This window comes from Fonticula alba, assembly GCF_000388065.1.
Source record: "Fonticula alba strain ATCC 38817 unplaced genomic scaffold supercont2.4, whole genome shotgun sequence".
Classification (NCBI taxonomy): domain Eukaryota; order Rotosphaerida; family Fonticulaceae; genus Fonticula; species Fonticula alba.
The window spans coordinates 2,630,866-2,648,115 of NW_009242974.1; the positions used below are offsets into that span (position 1 = coordinate 2,630,866).

At 62.7% G+C, this 17,250-nt stretch overlaps 6 protein-coding genes and 2 non-coding genes across 10 annotated transcripts; 5 read left to right on the plus strand and 3 right to left on the minus strand.

Annotated features, from left to right (window-relative positions):
* The first annotated feature begins 200 nt into the window (after positions 1-200).
* On the plus strand, positions 201-3,395 carry H696_03113 (eukaryotic peptide chain release factor subunit 1). Its single transcript, XM_009497003.1, has 8 exons — positions 201-290; positions 612-734; positions 816-991; positions 1,281-1,672; positions 1,897-2,172; positions 2,413-2,497; positions 2,600-2,731; positions 2,831-3,395. The coding sequence occupies exons 2-8, from the start codon at positions 649-651 to the stop codon at positions 3,013-3,015; spliced, it is 1,332 nt and encodes a 443-aa protein (XP_009495278.1). The 5' UTR covers positions 201-290; positions 612-648; the 3' UTR covers positions 3,016-3,395.
* A 993-nt stretch (positions 3,396-4,388) lies between these two features.
* On the plus strand, positions 4,389-6,210 carry H696_03114 (hypothetical protein). 3 transcript variants are annotated; one of them, XM_009497004.1, is made up of 5 exons: positions 4,389-4,545; positions 4,849-4,992; positions 5,146-5,472; positions 5,608-5,673; positions 5,879-6,210. In XM_009497004.1, the coding sequence occupies exons 1-5, from the start codon at positions 4,414-4,416 to the stop codon at positions 6,152-6,154; spliced, it is 945 nt and encodes a 314-aa protein (XP_009495279.1). In that variant the 5' UTR covers positions 4,389-4,413; the 3' UTR covers positions 6,155-6,210. The 3 variants fall into 3 exon arrangements, with proteins under 3 accessions (XP_009495279.1, XP_009495281.1, XP_009495280.1); XM_009497006.1 differs by lacking the exon at positions 4,849-4,992 and having other exon boundaries at positions 5,251-5,472; XM_009497005.1 differs by lacking the exon at positions 4,389-4,545 and having other exon boundaries at positions 4,632-4,992.
* Positions 6,211-6,434: 224 nt separating this feature from the next.
* On the plus strand, positions 6,435-8,316 carry H696_03115 (tRNA(His) guanylyltransferase). The gene is made up of 4 exons (XM_009497007.1): positions 6,435-6,740; positions 6,928-7,142; positions 7,304-7,392; positions 7,550-8,316. Exons 1-4 carry the CDS (start codon positions 6,499-6,501, stop codon positions 8,138-8,140), a joined length of 1,137 nt encoding a protein of 378 aa, XP_009495282.1. The 5' UTR covers positions 6,435-6,498; the 3' UTR covers positions 8,141-8,316.
* Positions 8,317-8,553: 237 nt separating this feature from the next.
* On the plus strand, positions 8,554-9,316 carry H696_03116 (hypothetical protein; the record flags this gene model as incomplete). Its single annotated transcript, XM_009497008.1, has 2 exons — positions 8,554-9,169; positions 9,249-9,316. The coding sequence occupies 2 exons, from the start codon at positions 8,554-8,556 to the stop codon at positions 9,314-9,316; spliced, it is 684 nt and encodes a 227-aa protein (XP_009495283.1).
* Positions 9,317-9,576: 260 nt separating this feature from the next.
* On the minus strand, positions 9,577-9,649 carry H696_03117. Its single transcript has one exon. It is a non-coding gene; the product is annotated as a tRNA-Phe (tRNA).
* A 916-nt stretch (positions 9,650-10,565) lies between these two features.
* Positions 10,566-11,705, plus strand: H696_03118 (hypothetical protein; the record flags this gene model as incomplete). The annotated part of the gene is made up of 1 exon (XM_009497009.1): positions 10,566-11,705. The coding sequence occupies one exon, from the start codon at positions 10,566-10,568 to the stop codon at positions 11,703-11,705; it is 1,140 nt and encodes a 379-aa protein (XP_009495284.1).
* Positions 11,706-12,178: 473 nt separating this feature from the next.
* On the minus strand, positions 12,179-15,302 carry H696_03119 (hypothetical protein). Its single transcript, XM_009497010.1, has 3 exons — positions 13,837-15,302; positions 13,473-13,704; positions 12,179-13,215 (listed from the first exon to the last, which is right to left on the minus strand). The coding sequence occupies exons 1-3, from the start codon at positions 15,246-15,248 to the stop codon at positions 12,238-12,240; spliced, it is 2,622 nt and encodes an 873-aa protein (XP_009495285.1). The 5' UTR covers positions 15,249-15,302; the 3' UTR covers positions 12,179-12,237.
* A 261-nt stretch (positions 15,303-15,563) lies between these two features.
* Positions 15,564-15,637, minus strand: H696_03120. The gene has a single exon. It is a non-coding gene; the product is annotated as a tRNA-Val (tRNA).
* Between the last annotated feature and the right edge of the window lie 1,613 nt (positions 15,638-17,250).

A 17,250-nucleotide genomic window follows, 5' to 3' on the forward strand; every position in this document is an offset into this window, starting at 1 on the left:
CCCCCCCCCCCCCCCCCCGGCAGGCCTCGCAATCTACGGACCCTGTCTCCAGCACCACGGTTCCGGGCTTGCATCCGTGACTCGGAGCGCGTGGTACTGCCAGGAGGGCCATTCGGAGAGAAGCCCGTACTTTTCTCCCCTGGGGTCTCCCCCGAAGTACCCCGGGATTCGGGCACACAGGGGTGGTGGGGTGAGTTTTTGCGGCCCCCAGTTGCACGTTTGCCAGAGGACCACCCACCTCTCGAATCCTTCCTCCCCCTCTCCACTCCCCGAGCACCCTGCTGTTTTTGGTATTTTCCCCTTCTCTGCCTTCACTCCATCGCCCCTCGCTGCCCCTTTCCTGCTGGTGGTCCTGTGGTGGCCATGACGCCAGCCTCGCTCCCTCCTCCCGCCCCCCCCCTACCCCTCCCTCGTCTCGGAGAAGGGGGGGGGAGGGGGACCGACAAAGAGTGTGGGGGCGAGATATAAGTAGCCCCCCCTCTCTCCCCTCCCCTCTGGACATTGATCCATGCTCAGCCCATCATGCCTCATCCCCCCCCCCCCTCCTCCCTTATTGTCTCGACCTCTTCCCCTTTTAACACTACTGGTTCTTCGTCTCTTCCCCTTTGTAGCAGGAGAGTCCCCCTCAGAGGAAGTTTCATCTGCACCATGTCGACTCCAAGCACCGAGCCCAACAAGGACATTGAGATGTGGAAGATCAAGAAGCTCATCAAGAGTCTTCAGGATGCCCGTGGGTGCGTTTGAGTTCATTCCCTTGAGGTCGGTTCTTTGTCCGAGTCTCCCCTCGAATTAACCTCCCTCTGCCCCCTCCCCAGTAATGGTACATCCATGATCTCCCTCATCATCCCCCCGAAGGATCAGATCTCCCGTGTGTCTAAGATGCTCAACGAGGAGGCTGGTACCGCCAACAACATCAAGTCTCGTGTGAACCGCCTCTCCGTGCTTGCCGCCATTACCTCCAGTATCCAGCGCCTGAAGCTGTACAACAAGGGTACGGACTGGTCTTTTGGGGTCTTTGTTTTTGGCTTTTTCTCCCTTCTCGCGCTGGCGGGCGTGGTATGATGCTTAGTCTGCGTGTGTGTGTGTGTGTGTGTGTGTGTGTGTGTGTGTGTGTCTGTGTGTGTGTGTGTGTGTGTGTGTGTGTGTGTGTCTGTGTGTGTGTCTGTGTGTGTGTCCGTGTGTGTCCGTGTGTGTCCATGTGTGTCCATGTGTGTCCGTGTTCGCGCCATCACCGGACCTTGTATCTCGTCTGCCAGTTACTCATCCCTCTTCCTCCGCAGTCCCCCCCAACGGCCTGATTATCTATTGCGGCACCGTCATGACCCCCGAGGGCAAGGAGCGCCAGGTGACCATCGACTTCGAGCCCTTCAAGCCGATCAACACCTCGCTGTACATGTGCGACAACCGCTTCCACACCGAGGCCCTGAGTGAGCTGCTGGAGGATGACCACCGGTTTGGCTTCATCATCATGGATGGTTCCGGCACCCTCTTCGGTGCGGTCACCGGTAACAATCGTGAGGTGCTCCACAAGTTCTCCGTCGATCTGCCGAAGAAGCACGGTCGTGGTGGTCAGTCTGCCGTTCGTTTCTCGCGTCTGCGTACGGAGCGGCGCCACAACTACACCCGTAAGGTGTGTGAGTTGGCCACCCAGCTCTTCATTACCAACGATCGTGTGCGTCAATCCTCTGGCCTTTCTCGTTTGTCGACTTTTGTCCCCCCTGTCGCCCTCCTCCTCTTCCTCCTCCTCGCCCCCTCCCATGGATGGTGGATGTATTCTGACAAGCTTTCCGCATTCGCGCACGCACGCAAATGTGTTTCCTCTCCTTCCTCTCCGGGACGGGGGACATGCATGGCTGCCTTTCCCTTTGTCCCTCCGTTTGTGCCCCTGTTTCCCAGCCCAACGTCTACGGTCTGATTCTTGCCGGTTCTGCCGATTTCAAGACTGAGCTCAGCCAGTCCGAGATGTTCGACCAGCGCCTGGTCCCGAAGATCATCAAGATCATTGACGTCTCCTACGGCGGTGAGAACGGCTTCAGCCAGGCCATTTCCCTGTCGCAGGATGCCCTCGCCAATGTCAAGTTTGTTCACGAGAAGAAGCTCCTCGAGCAGTTCTTCGAGCAGATTTCCACCGACTCCGGCCTCTACTGCTTCGGCTTGCATGAGACTCTGGAGGTGCGTCCGGGGGCTGTGTTTCCGTGACCAGATGGCTGGCTCTCGGTCCATCATCTAAGGGGGGGGGGGGAGAGCGGAGACTATCTCCTCTTCCTCTTCTTCTTTTTTTCGCCCACCACGCCGAGTGAAAGCGGATCACTGCGCCCCGTTTCTTTCGTACTTGTGTCTGACACGCCTTCCCGCTCATTTCCCTCGGGGCCCCTCCCTCCTTCTCGCTGCTTCAATCGGACCACAACACAGGCTCTTGAGAACGGCGCCATTTCCACCCTGATTGTCTTCGAGAACTTGACGATCACCCGGTTCCAGGGCAAGACCCGCGATGGCAGTGCGTCCATTTCCCTTGCCCCACTGCCAGACATCCCCCCCCCCCCCCCCCCCCCCCCCCGCCCGCAACAGCAAACTCACTCCTCCTTCCTCACTCTCCCAGCTGAGCGTGTCCTCTACCTCGACCTGCCCGCCGAGACCGACAAGATCAAGGATCCCAAGTCCGATGACGAGGTCGAGGTCACCGAGGCCATGTCCCTCGTCGAGTGGCTCACCGAGAACTACCAGAAGTTTGGTACGTGTTGCCCTCGCTTCCTCTGCCCCCCATGCGCCCTACGTGCATTCAGACTCACTCACCTCCTGATCCTGCTCTTCTCCTCTTCCCCTCTCCCAGGTGTTGTCCTTGAGTTTATTTCCGACCGCTCTCCCGAGGGGTCGCAGTTCGTCAAGGGCTTCGGTGGTATTGGTGGTGTGCTGCGCTACCGCCTGGGCGGCACTGGCGACGAGTATGGCAATGCTGCCGAGTCGGAGGACGACATGTTCTTCGCCACCGACGACGAGGATGATGACTTCTTCTAAATGGCACGCGCCCCTCATGTCACGATCGGCCACCCTCCTCCCCCCTCTTTCCCCTCCTCAGCGTGCATCTGCCGCCTGATCTTGTTCTCTGTCCCTCCTCTCATCGCGAGAGGAGAGGGTGACTCCTCATGCCTTCGGGGGCCCCCTTCTTCGTCCTTTTTCCACGCAGAAGCCCGGGAGGGGGCAGTCGTGTGGTGATATCTGGCAACACACGCGTCCTCCGTGCTGTGTTCCCCCCCCCCCTCCTTCCCTTCCCTCCCCTCCGCCACACACGCGCCCATGAGAGAGAGAGAGAGAGGATGCGCCGTATGCCCACGCCCTCTCCTGTGTGCGCGTGCGGTTGATCCAAAAATACACGCCTCCTTAGGCAACGCCACTGATGAAGCCGGTCAAACAACACAGGGGGGAGCCCTCTCTCTTTTTCTCTCCTGAATGGGGAGCCGAGCTTTGGGGAAGGCGCGAGACGAGGGGCAGGGGGCAGGGCGATTGGCCGTTGAGAATGATGTCTGTTCGCTCGTTGGCCTGTTCACTCCCGCGAGGGATCACTAACAGAGGGGCCCCGGTGCTGGAGGGGGTCCGAAAGGCCGGGAGTCATCAGGCACTGACTGGCCAATCTGAAGGGTCTTGAATGGGGAGGGTTTTTTTCTGCACCGTCTGGCGCAGAACCAGCGCGGGACGCATGGCAGCAGCAGGCGGGGCGACCGCAAGCGGGGCCGCAGCCGCCGATGCAGTCACAGGGCATGGATCACATGCATTATGCATTTGAGCAACATACCCATCTGGGCATGTGATGCCGTCGATTGTGATGCCGTTCTCTTTGCCTTCCGATGTTGCCAGTCTTGAAAACTTGGCGAGGTACCTTCTCTGCGCGGCGGGTAAGAGCGGCATCTTCACTTACAACCACGCTCACCCAGGGGCTGTCTATTTGTCCGGGGAACATCTCGGTGGAGCCGGTTTCCGCCTTGCCGCACATCTCCCTCTTCCTGTGGACATTGGTCGCCGGTTGGCGTGCGGGTACCAGGGAATGCGCGCGGGGTGTTGGCCCGGGCAAAAATTCCACCGGAGTATGCGGCGGGGCGGGTGCGTCCGGTTGCGGGCCACCCCCTCCTCCCTCAGGGGTCTTGTGTTTTATTTTCACTTCCCCCCTCTTTTTCGGCTCCCCTTACGGCTGACTCGCCTGTGATGCCCTTTTGCCAAGCCCCCATCTCCCTTCATCTCTTCTTCTCTCTCTCTCTCTCTTTCTCCACCCCGTCTGCCACGCGCGTCCCCTGCTTTTGGGTACCTTCTCCACGTACCTCGGTTTTCCCTCCTGGCTCCACCTCCTGTTCATGGGCCCGCACGCGTAGCAACCTCGTACACCCACCTACCTACCCCGCTCCCCCCCCCCCCCCCTCCACGATGTCGGTCCCCTCGGCCCACTCGATCAACAACACCCTGTCCGAGTTTGGCGCCCTGATCCAGGAGCTCTCGGCCCAGCTGGATTCCCAGCAGCAGCTGGCTGTCTCGGGGGACCAATCATCCTCGGCATCGGTGCGTTTATTTTCCCCCTGTCTTTCCCCTACTATTTCCCCCTCCTCTCTCTTTCCTCTCTTTCCGCCCTTTCCTCTCTTTCCGCCCTTTCCTCTCTTTCCGCCCTTTCCGCCCTTTCCGCCCTCTCCTTCCTTCCCTCTCCTCCCTCCCTCTTCTGTCTCCCCCTCCCTTCCCAATGGATGCCTTCCCCCACTCCCACCCCCCTCCGGGTTTTGGTTCCTCGGCGGGGGCCTGCGCGTGTGGGGGAGGATCGATGTCCAGTTTCCCATCCACTCATCCCCCCTCCCCCTTCTCTGACTGAAGTCATTCATCATGACTACGCTGGCTGTTGGCGTTTCCCTCTTGGTTCTCTCGGTCATCGGAACATCGGGGCTGCTGCGCACCGGGCGACGGGTTTGGCGCTACTTTGTGCCACTCTCCGGACGGCACCCTGGTGATCCTGGCGCTGTGCGTTCTTTCATGATCCTCACCTGGCTCTTTCTTCCTCTGAGCGCCGCAACCCACGGGAGCGAAGGGTTCTCCCCCTCTTTCCCTCCCCCCCTCCGGCGACTAACACGCTGCTCCCGACCTTGCTCTCCCTTGCCTTTCCTGCCTTCGTAGACCCCTCGAACTGGCGCGACGACTCCCGATCCCGCGGTGCCTGCCGACTCGACGACGCATTCGACTACGTCGCCTCTTCACTGGGCTGCCTCGCGTGTGCCGCAGTCCCTGGCGGACCTTGTATCTCCGGAGTTCCCGGGCGACGTGGGCCTGCCTGACTTGGATGCATTGCGTGCGCATGCGGCCAGTTCTGGCGCTCCGGGCGACATCGGGGGACCAGACGAGCAGTTGCTTCACCTGCAGCGGGAAAACGCCTCGCTGGTCGAGACTCTGCGTGATTACCATGCGACCGTTGGGCGACTGATGAACAAGCACAAGACGCTGGCCGTACGTCGTGTGGCGATTCCCTTGCCTTTGTGTATCTGGGCTTTTACTTACCCTCCCCCTCCTCCCTCATCCTCCCTCATCCTCCCGGTCCCCTCCCCCCCCCCCCCCGCCCACCCACCGCTTTTCCTCTGGCAGGCCAGTGTTCAGTCAGATCGGCAAGGGCTGCTGGCCAAGATCGATCATCTTGCAGCCGAGAACCAGGTGCGTGTCCTCCTCATTGTTCGGGTGCTCATCATATCGGCCTTCTGTTTGATCTTCCTCTCTCTCTTTCTTTCTCTCTCTCTCTCTCTCTCTCTCTCTCGCTCTCGCTCTCGCTCTCGCTCTCCTTGTCCCCCGCAGTCACACTGACCGCGCACTCTATTGTCCGGTCCTGTCCCCCTTTGCCCTCTTCCCCCTCCCCTGGCAGGGTCTTCGCGAGCAGGTGGACCAGCTCCAGCAGGTTGGGCTCCGATTGACGGACCGGTTGGACCGCGCACATGCGATCATCCGCAATGCGGCGGCCCTGCAATCCGAGGACGAAAGCGCTGTCAACCGGGAGATGGCCGCCCTACGCCGGGAGAACGAGAGCCTCCGGGTATTGATCGGCATTTCGGAAGCCTCGCTGGATCGCATCTCCTCGGGGTCGTCATTGCCCGGCGAGGCGGAGGCAGTCTCCTCGTCTGCCGGTGCACTGAACGCCTGAGCGCGAGGATTGGCATCTGCGCCCTTCTGGAGAGAATACACGCCTGTTTGCATACATCTCCATCGAGAAGACACCCGGCTGGAGAACATCCAGAACCAGCGCGGCCTGGCGCGCGCGCGTGTGTGTGTGTGTGTGTGTGTGTGTGTGTGTGTGTGTGTGTGTGTGTGTGTGTTGTGCGCGGGGGAGGGCAGGGGCAAGGGTCTGAACAAATGAACATCGGCCTTTTTTGAGCCAGGATCTGGTAGGCGTGGGCCTGGTGCGATTACTTCACGTCCCCCTCCTTTTTCCTTGCTCCTTCTCCACATCTCCCATTTTTCGGGCTTTCGTGGGTCTTTTTTTTTTTCATGGCCAACACACGCTTCGCCTACGTGCGGCACTTCGAGCAGGCGTCGGAGTACTTCCTTCCGCGGGACACCTGGCTGGTGATCCGCGTGGATGGCCGCGGCTTTTCGCGCTTCACCCAAGCTCACAATTATGTCAAGCCCAATGACGTGCGAGGGATCCAGCTGATGAATCGCGCGGCCATGCATGTGGCTCGGGAGTTCAACGAGTGCTGCGCCGCCTACGGACAGAGCGACGAGTACAGGTGCGATCTCGCCAGGGGGCGTGGAGGCGATTGTCCATGAGAATCCCCCCCCCTCCCCTCCCCCCGCCTCTCTCTCTCTCTCTCTCTCCTCGCATGGCTCCCGATGGCTGACCGTCGCGTCCATGCCCCCTCCCGCCTCCCGCACCCCCTGCCGGTCTGGGACGGGTCATGGCAATGGGCTCTTCAGCTTTGTCCTGCACAAATCGACGCAGCTTTACTCTCGGCGATTGTCGAAGATCGCTTCGTCAGTCAGCTCGGCCTTTTCGTCGGCCTTTGTCTTCCACTGGGCCGAGTACTTCCCCACCACCCCGCTGCAGTACCCACCGGCCTTCGACTCGCGTGTGGTTTCCTACCCCACTGTGCAGCATGTTCGCGACTACTTCAGCTGGCGCCAAGCAGACTGTGCGTGTGTGGCGATATCCCCTTTGGAGGGTGGCGCTGGGCCTTGCCCCTGCCCTCTTCTCCCCGCCTCTCTTTCTGTGTCTGTCTTTCCATAGTGCCCGTGGTTGGCCATTCTAATGCCGACCCGTCCCCGTTGCCCCTTCCCTGCGGTGCTCGAGCAGGCCACATCAACAACCTTTATAACACTTGCTTCTGGGCGCTGGTCCAGCAGGGCGGGATGACCCCACCCGAGGCGGAGGCCCGCCTGGATGTGCGTTCTCGCCTTTGCTTGCTTCATGTCCTCCCCCATCCGACATCACTTGCTGTTGCTCTTTTGCTCGCACCGCCCCGGCGGGGCTGAGACGTGCCTGCCGGGCGATGTCAACAAGGTTTCTGACCCTTCCATCATGGGATCCACCCACATGTAGGGCACCTTCTCGAATGACAAGAATGAGCTCCTGTACTCGCAGTTTGGCATCAACTACAATACCCTGTCGGCGGTTTTCCGGAAGGGAACCTTTTTGGCGAAGGAGGAGCCCGGTGCCTTCCCGGCGGATGCCTTCCTGCCGGGCGGCTGTACGGACTTGCTCCCCTGGCCGGCTAATGACCAATCGGTCGAGGGCTTCCCCGTGTCGCCATTGGCGGGGGCCGGGGCACTAGAGGCCAGCGTGGCCGGGCTATCGGTCTCCCCCTCTGAGCAGGAGGCAGGCGAGGTGACCGAGAAGGCGGACGATACGGCGGCCGCCATGTCGTCCTCCTCGACGTCGCATTTGAAGGGCCGGGCCTTGCGCCGGGCCCTGGCCAAGGAGGAGCGCAAGCAACGCAAGGCGGCCAACCTGCGAAAGGACTTCCATGCGCTGCACATTGACATCATTGGCGACAACTTTTGGGCGACCAGTGCCACCCCCGGGACCAAGCCCGGTCTGGGGGCGGTCCTCTTCGCTGAGCGTTCGGCCGACGCCCCTGCTCCTGGCACCCTGCGGCGGTCTCTCTCCCAGGAACTGGCCGACGTCCTGTGATGGGGGCGCCAGTGGCCCCGCCGATTGCGCCCGTCCGAAGAATAGATCCCGACGTCCCACGAGCCTGTTGGCCCCCGTTCTGAATCATGAGATCGGAGATGAAGGGCAAACATGGAGGTTCTGCTTATTTTCTCTCTGTGTCTCTTGCTCTCTGTCCCTCTCTCTCTCTCTCTCTCTGTTGTTGCCAGCCTTCTGCATGGGGTCCGGGTTGTTGGGCAAGGGACCAGGTCGCCCTTTTTGGGCGGCTCCGTGTCGCCGTCTCTCTCTCCCCAGATGAACGACAACGCGCTGCCACCTCTTCCTGAAGGGACCCTTTTCCTTTTGCCTTTTCTGCCAGCTCCCACTGCCCCCCCCCCCTGCTCCACCGCCCCTCCCCTTGCCCCCTCCCCCTCCCTCTAGGCTGTCGCCAATCCATGCCGCCATCGACCATTGACGAGCCCAGGGCCTCGGCGTCGAGCCAGTCCCCGGCCGGGGGGAAACGCCCCAATCGGCGGCGTCCGAACAATCGCTCCGCATCCGGTCGCACGGAAACCCCACCGGAAGAGCTCTTTGCCGGGTTTGCCAGCCGGCGCACGGTTCGCCCCGCGCCTGCTCCAGCTGAGTCGGTGGACAGCCTCGCCGACCGGCTGGAGTCCACGGTGATTGCCGCGTCCACTGGGCCGAGTGGCATTTCCACAGATGGCGTGCCGGAGACCGTGAAGCCCCTGGCTTCTGCCACCGAGGAGGGGGAGCCTGTGGCGGCGGGCATCGCCACGGAGGCGGGTGATCTGAAATCCGCCGGCGTGTCGACCGCCGTGGACATTCCGATGGGCGCCAGTGCCTCGGGCCCCCCCACTGCCTCGGGAGCCTCCGCTGAGTCAGGCTCGACCAGTGCCCCGGCGCTGCGCAATGCTCGGACCGGACGCTCAGACCGGCCGGCTTTCTCGATGCATGTTGCCCGGCGAATGATCGAAAATGAATTGGAGATCTCGATGGCGGTGTCGGACGAGCGCAAGGCCTTCGAGCGCGAACAGCTAGACCGTGCCCGTGGTACGTTTGAATTCTTGATGCTGCTATGTGTATGGGCCGCTCCGATTGACTGACTTCTTGAGAACCCCCTCACGACCAGAGGAGCGCCGGGTACGACGCGAGCAGGCTCGGCAGAGACGTCTTTCCGAGGAGGCGCCCGAGCAGTAGGAGAAAGCCCACCCGGCCGCGGATGTCTGTGCATCTGTGTGTGGGAGAGAGATGGCGGAGGGGACGGGGTTTTGTTCTCCGCCCGGCCATGACACTCCTTTCCTGTCGGGGAAAGGGGTAGAATAAAAAAAGAGCGAGACTCGAGGTGGAGATGGAAAAAAAAAAAAAAAAGGCCAAAGAGTGTACAAGAGCGACAAAAGAAGAGGCGCACACAGTGGCCGTGGCTCGAAAAATGTGACGCCGGAAAAAAGAAAAGAGAGTGCCTCGAACCAGGATTGAACTGGTGACCTTGTGATCTTCAGTCACACGCTCTCCCAACTGAGCTATCGAGGCGGATGGTAGAATACCCACTTTTGGGAATATATGCGTTTTGTGGGCTCACCTCGGTACGGCTGCCCCCCCCCCCCCGTTCCTGGCTGGCCTCAGCTCCTTCGGTGTTGCCTTTCCGCCACAGCTCTGACCACAACCCCTGGCGAGGGAGGGAGGGAGCAGAGGAGGGTGCCTCTTTCCAGTCGCTCCGCTCGCCTCTCCGCGCACCTCCTCCTTCCTGGGCGCCTGCATTTGCGGAGGCTGTATCTTTCCCTTCCCCCCAAGACCCGAGCCCCTCCCAGAGGGGCCCGAATCTCGGGGACCAGTTCTGTGCTTCGATCGGGCCGGATGCCCTGCCCGATGATGCCCCCTCCCGGAAGGGTGAAACGCCGTCCCTGGCGCACTCTTCACAACGATGTGGTTCGCACGCTTTCCTGATTCGCCCTTTCCTGCTGTTGCCCTTTGCCCGCACGGCCCCCCCGGCCCCCGCCCCCCATCGAGATGGAACGCCCCGAGTGGCCCTCGAGGGCTTTCTCGGTGGTCCGGATCGCTTGCCCATTGGGCCGAGCGGCAACAGCGGCTGGCCGAGCTCCGGTTAGCAGAGAGCCCTATTCAGATCGCCGGTCTTTAGGGGGAACGATGCCAGGGACTCTCATGAAGCCCGAGCCCTGACGCGTATTCCGATGCCTGGGGGGAGCGTCTCGCGGCATGGTCTAAACACCTGCGGGCCACCTCCAAAGTGTTGGGACCCAGGCTCTGGATAGATCCAGAAGCCCTACTACCAACGCATGGTACCAGCAATGGGCGTGCCGGAGCATGCCTCCCCTCCGAAATCGGGCGAGCGTGCGGGATCGGGAACCCCGGGCAATACGGTAGGCAGGGGGTAAAGCACACTGGTGGAAGAGGATTTCAAAAAGGCCCCTCCGGGTGTCTCCTGCGCATGAGACCAAGTATGCCCCCCTCCCCTTCCCCGCCGAATGCCCAACCTTCGCCTCTTCCCCCCTCTCGGACTCTCTCCCTTTCCTGCTGCTCCCTCTCTGTGACTGAAAGCATGTTGTTCAGTCGGCATGGATTTCGATGCTGGCTGGGAGCCTCTTCGGCTTTGTCAGCCAAGCCCCGGGCTTTGCGGCCCATTTCCTCCCTGACAAGGCCCTGTCCGCTAACATCGACAGGCCTGCCTGCGAGTTTGCGTTCGCAGACCCACTTGCCGGGAGTCCAATTGTGCCTGGCCGTGGAGCAGGGCAAGAGCAAGCTGCCTGAGGGCATCAACCGGCCGGCCTCGTTGGGGCTTTTGCTTCGGATACTTGGGCTAAAGAATCAGGGCCTGCCATCGGAGCAAGCAGTCGGCCGTCTGATTGGCCGGGATAAGCAGACAGCCTCGCGGTTGATGGTCCAATATCTGGAACGCCACAGCATCTCGCCACCTTCGAAATTCCGACCCGTCGAGGAGCTTGAGGAGGACATCGTTTGGCTGGCTGGCTTGGACCCGCCGCCTTCGAAGGCCATGCTGAGCAAGCTGGTGAATGTCACCCCCTCGGTGATGATGACGTTGCTGGACAAGAAGATGCCGAACGCCGACCTGAGCTTCCGGCCCTGTCTCTGGCGACTGGATGAGCTGTGCACCGGCCTCGTAAGGCCATCGAATACCGACATGGCCCGGGAACTATCGGTGTCAGCCAACTCCATCTCGCTGGCCATGAGCAAATATGGATCCGGCATGAAGGCCCCTTCGGCACGCGTGTCGGAGCACCAGATTGAGCAGATTAAGGCGGCCTTTTCCTCGGAAGAGCCCCCCTCCGTCAGGGATTTGGCCATGAGTCTTGGCTTATCCAAAATGACCCTCTATCGGGAGTGCAAGAAGCTGAATCTGCCAACCAGGGGACGGCTGCCGCCTCGCTCGCTTCTCGAAACTCTGGGCCGCTTGCACTTCGAGCAGGGCATCTCGAAGAAGGACGTTGCATTGCAGATGGAGTTACCCCAGTCCACGGTCAATCGCTATTTCCGGCTATACTTCACTCCAGACGGGCAGATCATCGAATCGGTAGCGGAGCCGCCGCCGACAGGCAAAGCCCAGCAATAGCTCGGGCTCCTGTGGAATACACCAACTAGATGCCGAAAGGTCGTGTGCTTGTACAAAGGGGGGGGGCGGGGGGATTGCTCCACGTTGCCTGGATCCTACCCAAGAGTGGCATTCCCCCCCCCCCCCCCCCCCCCCCCCCCACCCGGCCCGTTTCCCCCCCTCCTTGGGGAAAAAACCCCGCACATGGCGCACCCGCGGGGGGGGGGGGGGGGGGGGGGGGGGGGGGGGGGGGGGGGGGGGGGGGGGGGGGGGGGGGGGGGGGGGGGGGGGGGGGAAGGAGACGGTCTGGTGTGGTCCTTGATCGGAGAGCCCCGAGGGATGGCCAGCACAATGTGCGACGCTCGGCCGGGTGTGGGACGGTCTTGATTTAGTTTCCCTTCCATGGGGCTGTGGGCTCCGCGTAAGACGAGGGGAGAGAAAGAAGAAACCCACCGAAGAAGTAGGCGGACATCACTGGCTGGCGGGCAGAAAGGGCGGATGCGACAGGGAGCGTCTATTCGGCCGGAGGCAACAGCGAATTGGGGGGTTCGGCTCATCGGAGGGCCAGGGCCATTGAGCCGGCGATGTCAAGGGCCCCGGTGATCAGGGCTAAAACCTGGGCCCGAGAGGTGGAGGTGACCTGAAGGTTGAAGGGAGCGGCGTTGAGGGCGGCACGGAGGCGATTGGCCAGGCGGCTCCAGGACTGGCTTGGAGTCTCGATGGGGGATTTGGATGGCTCCAGCGAAAGGCGCGGAGGGGTTTGACGATGCCGGACCGAGCGCCGGGTGTCGAGATGATCCGAGGCCATCAATGATGGAGGGGTCGGGATCATGGCCGACATGGGGAAAAAGTAGAGGAGACAAAAGAGATTGTACCAATCGGCTTCGGAAAAGTGCTTGGGATGCAGGTTGCTTGGGGGGCCGGGAGGATCCCGGGGCGGTGGGCCGAGAAGCGGCCCCTGGGCATCGGATGAGGTGAAAAGGCTGCTGAAGGACTCGAGGTAGGGCGAGGCAAAGGAGGGGCCCTTGACTGGGGCAGGTGCCGGGGCGGTGGCCGGGGGGACGGACGATTCGATGAAGGGCTGGATGATGCACTTGCAAGCGATCGAAATGAGCGTTTGGATGGAAACCACCGCCGGCATTCGGGAAAACGCCGTCAGGCCAAGGAGCTCCGGGGAAGACAGGCGATATTCCGGGCGATTGGGAGCCGGACGCCCTGACAGGAGCTCATCTTGCGCGTATAGCTGGTTGAAAATGATCAGGCTTTTGAAGCATTCATCCGGGTCGGGTGCCAGGCTGACCAGGAGCAGGAGGAGGCCTCGTGTGGCGAAGCAGTTTGGCAAATGGGCAACAGGAGTCGCTGAGGTGGTGATCGGAGCAACATGAGCGCCTGTCAGGATCTCAAGCAGACCAATGCACAGGCGCCCGTAAAATTGCCGCAGAGAGGCGCGAACGTCAGGTGTGGTGCGCCGGTCTCGATGCTGGGGAAAGAGAGCGATTACGGAGAAAAGAACCGAGTCGCGGAGGGCATTCTGCGATGATGGTGTTGGTTCGTGGTGTCATATGGTCATGGTTGTGTGCGTGTGCGTGTGCGTGTGCGTGTGAAAGTGAGAAAGAGAGGAAGAGAGGCAGCGGGAGCGATCACGTCGGCATGTGTGCCTGTGGGAGTGCAGGAAAAGGCATTTGTCCGACGGATCATGGTTTGGCGGGGGAAAGAAAGAAAGGGAGGGAAAAAAGGGAAAGAGATCATCGGAGGCCGCGAATGGAGGAGGGAGGCCTGGAAACGCACCGCACAGTGGCCGGCACGATGGAGGAGCTCTCCCGGGATTCGGCTCAACATGGTGTCCAAGATGGAGAGGGCCTCACGGAGGGGGGTATAATGTGGCCGAGCGCGGCGCTGGTCCAGCAGGCAGACAATGAGCGCCGATGTGGCGGCGGCCCAGTCGGCCAAAAGGGCTTCCAAATGTTGAGTGCCCCTTCGAAATGCCGGCGCCCCGGGAACCGTGACAACGATGTGCATCCTGCGGGGAAATGCACAGGTCAGATGGCTTGGTAGAGAGAGAGAGAGAGAGAGAGAGCAGGAAGAGGAAGCTTGGCACACTTGCCCCCGGGGGGAGGGCGGGTCAAATGCGGAGAAAGATGGCGCTACCTACCTGAGAGAAACCCACTCGGCAAATGCCAACACGATCAGGACGGCTCCCTCGGCATGGAGATCCTCAGGAGTGGGAGCCAGGACCGGCGGGGCGGATTGTGACTTTCGGCGGCCCGGAGTCGTCGGAGTGGGCGGAGCTAGAAGGCATCCCCGACGGCCTGGGCGCCGGGGGGTGGACGGGGTGTCAGAAGAGCCGCCATGGGTGCGGACGCGGGGGAGCCGACCCGGGCGGGCGATCTCCAGGGCCACGGGAAAAATGGGTCTCTTCGAGTCGACCCCCCGGCCTGGGACCGGGGTGCTGGGAAGTGTGCTGCCATTCGGGCGGTTGGTGGACAGGAGCACATGAGCAAGAGCCGGTAGGGGCTGTTGAAGGCGATCTGCCAGGAGTCGCTTCGGGGCAGCCCAGCCGAACACCACGGAAAGGGGATTGTCCGCGTCCTGGATCCGGGAGGCAGATGCCGAGGCGATGGCGGCCCTGGTCACGGCGAGCAGGATGTCACGGAAGAGGGCCAGCGCCCGCCGACGCAGGAGAATCGCATCCGGCACCGGAGCCAGCAGGATGTCGGTCCAAAGGAGATGTGCAAAGGACAGGGCCAGGCGGAGGTCGCCGGCCATGAGGGCGGGAAGCCAGGCGCGGCTGATGGTGTCGAGGAGGCGCTCGAAGGTTTCATCGGGCTCTTGAGGATCGTCGGGCGAATGTGTCGGGCAGACGGGGCGAAGGGTCTGCAGATGGATGTGAAACTCGTTGATGACCAGCGAGGCGGTGAGGCTGGCCTTGGTGGAGGAAATGGCGTCCTCGATTTGGGTGAGGGTGGACGCCTCGCCCGGGGAGAAGAGGCTAAGCTGGGCCTTCGCCGTGGCCGAAGTGGCGGGCGCCTTGCCGGGGGGACCTTTCTTGCGGGAGATGCGCAACGATCGCCGGACAGGGGTAGGTGTGACCAGGGACTCAGATCCGGCTGGGAGGGGCGTCTCCGGGCCTCGCTCACGCTTGGCCGGCAGGGAGCCAGTGGGGCGCTTGGGCACACGCCGGGGCCGGGCAGGGGGATCTGCCTCCGGAGCATCCGCCGGCGGAGGTGGGGATTGTGGCGCCAGAGCCGGCGGGCTGCGGCGCGGCTGGGAGGGCACATGCACGCCGAGAAATGGTGCCGGCCCGGGCGGCGAGGGGGGACCGGCCGGCAGGGGCTCCGCAGAGGAGGGAACCGAGGCCGGGGGGGTAACCAGGGAGAAGGGCAAAACCGGCTCGAAGAGCGGGGCCGGGGTCAGGAACAGGGGTGCCGGAGTGGTGGACGGTGCCGGGGCAAGGGCCACGGCCTCCAGGCCATCCGAGCCCCGAAAGCGCAGTGACCGCTCGAACTCATCGTCGGACTCGAGGTCCGCCAGGGCGAAGAGGGAACTCTCCCAAGGTTTGGACATGTTATGCGCCCGGCCACAGCAGGCACAAGGTGCAGGGAGGGGGCGGGGGGCGGGGGGCGGGGGGGGGGGGAAGGGGGAAGAGGGGATGAGTCGGCCACGCGGGGCTTATGACCAGGGGGCCGGGTGTGGCATAGGCGACGAGGGGCGCAGTGGGGAGGCGAAAAGGAGGAGGAGGCCAGGGCCGGGCGGCGAGTGAGTGGAGTTGCTCTCCGGAGCCGTGGGACTGTCGGGAGCTGGGGTGGAGAAAAAGAAGAACAGTCTCACCCGCCTCGCGTGAACCCCCCGGATGTGGGGGCGCGGGGCAAAAGGAAACACTGTCCGAACCAGGACTCGAACCTGGGACATTCTGTGTGTTAGACAGATATGATAACCATCTACATCATTCGGACACAAGGTGGTGGTGCCGCGGCTGGCACTTATTTGTAATTTTTGCAGGCGCGAGGTGTGCGCCACCCTGCCGCGTGAAACCCCGCTCGGTTTCTTGGGACTTTTGACGGGGGGGGGGGGGGGCACGCCCTGGGGCGATCAAACCAGCGTGGTCCGGATGTGGGCGCGCGGAAATCCCCGCCCCGGACATGACACCGGATCGGAGGCCGTGAGGCCCGCGCGACGGGAGACTTCCGCGGCCAACCCGAGCACCAACGGTACCCCCTCTCGGGGCATGGCCCTAGGAAGCCGCCAATGCTCTCCCGCCCTCCCTGGCTTTTTTCTCTCTCCCGCCCTCGGAACGGCTGTGATCTTCAAATGAAAAAAGCCCGCCCGCGAATCGGCCCCCCACCGTCGCCGCCACGCCCCCCTGCGATGCAGTCGTGATTCTGGGGCCCCGGTTGTTATGGGGCTTTCCCGGGATCCCCGCTTGCAGGCCTGACTGCGATATGCCTTCACGTGAGGGTAGAATGCCATGGAAGTTTCTCCGGTGGATAAAAGCCCAGGCCCCAGATTCCTCCAGCAAGGTACTGCGCTCCATCCCTCGGAGGCGCCCCTAAAATGATGGCATCCTTCTGGTCCCGCGGTCCGGCTTCTCTGTCTGTCTCTTTCAAGAGACCCCACCGCTGAGGGTCCAGCTCCACCGCGGGGGGGGGGGGGGTAGGATGCGGCCGAGCCATCGGGCCGCCCAAGCAGGACGGCATAGGCTTTGGCGTGGAACCGGAGGACCGGAAGTAAGTCCCCCTGCCCTCGGCCTCCTCGGCGTCCTCTTCGGCACCGGAGGGGGCGCCGACAAAAGTTGCCCGCAAAGAGATGGACCACCTGCCCGATCCCTGTGCAGGGACCGGCGCCCGAGAGCTCGAGGGGATGTAGATCGGTTTGGGCCACGATTGCCGCCTCCGGGTGTGTACGACAACAAGGCGGCCTGGGCAGGCGCCAGCCTCCCGCTGGCCACCGCCAATCATCCACCAAGGAAGACCGCCGCCGTTTCCATAGGAGGGGCGACCCAGGGGAGCCCCAGATTCGATTGCACCTCCACCATCAAGGCTGCCGCCGTAGCCACCAAGGAGAGGGGCCAGTCGAGGAGCCACATCCGCCCACTGGGTGGGTGGAGGATGCACGAGGACACCCAAGGCACCGCGTTGTCGCTGTCTCCCTTGGGGACCGGCCGAAGTCCGCGCCGCCGAGGAACATCAGACGAACCGGCGCGCGCACGACAAGCCTTCTGGAAGATCCTCCGTGACCTCATGACCCAGGGTTAGGGTCACCCCCGCGGTTGGAAGGTCATGTAACCTCCGTTGGCAGAAGGGAATCCCCACGAATTCATCGTCCTTTCACCAGGGCGCGCGCGGATCCGCGCGCGCCCCCCCCCCCCTCATGAGAGCCGCCAATCGCAAGGGCACCGAGCCTGTTATTGTTACAGGCCCACGGGCTGCTCGGGCCGGTCAGCCCCCCACGGGACGGTCCGGGGGGTGACTCTCTCCCTTGCCCGGGGCCGTCGTCAGGTTCGCATCTGGCGGCGGCTTCGCCCTCTTGCCCTTCGCAGGGCGCTCCAGCGAGTGGGGGCGGGGCGGGG

Bases quoted from the DNA above. Each gene is read 5' to 3' on its own strand.
- H696_03119 (XM_009497010.1), bottom strand. From the start codon at position 15,248: ATGTCCAAACCTTGGGAGAGTTCCCTCTTCGCCCTGGCGGACCTCGAG. The intron at 13,705-13,836 runs GTAGGTAGCGCC...ATTTCCCCGCAG, and splicing joins GCCGAGTGGGTTTCTCTCAG to GATGCACATCGTTGTCACGG. The intron at 13,216-13,472 runs GTGCGTTTCCAG...CCATCATCGCAG, and splicing joins ATCGTGCCGGCCACTGTGCG to AATGCCCTCCGCGACTCGGT.
- H696_03115 (XM_009497007.1), top strand. From the start codon at position 6,499: ATGGCCAACACACGCTTCGCCTACGTGCGGCACTTCGAGCAGGCGTCG. The intron at 6,741-6,927 runs GTGCGATCTCGC...TGGGCTCTTCAG, and splicing joins GGACAGAGCGACGAGTACAG to CTTTGTCCTGCACAAATCGA. The intron at 7,393-7,549 runs GTGCGTTCTCGC...ACCCACATGTAG, and splicing joins AGGCGGAGGCCCGCCTGGAT to GGCACCTTCTCGAATGACAA.
- H696_03113 (XM_009497003.1), top strand. From the start codon at position 649: ATGTCGACTCCAAGCACCGAGCCCAACAAGGACATTGAGATGTGGAAG. The intron at 992-1,280 runs GTACGGACTGGT...CTTCCTCCGCAG, and splicing joins CCTGAAGCTGTACAACAAGG to TCCCCCCCAACGGCCTGATT. The intron at 2,173-2,412 runs GTGCGTCCGGGG...ACCACAACACAG, and splicing joins GCTTGCATGAGACTCTGGAG to GCTCTTGAGAACGGCGCCAT.
- H696_03114 (XM_009497004.1), top strand. From the start codon at position 4,414: ATGTCGGTCCCCTCGGCCCACTCGATCAACAACACCCTGTCCGAGTTT. The intron at 4,546-4,848 runs GTGCGTTTATTT...CTCTGACTGAAG, and splicing joins ACCAATCATCCTCGGCATCG to TCATTCATCATGACTACGCT. The intron at 4,993-5,145 runs GTGCGTTCTTTC...CTGCCTTCGTAG, and splicing joins ACCCTGGTGATCCTGGCGCT to ACCCCTCGAACTGGCGCGAC.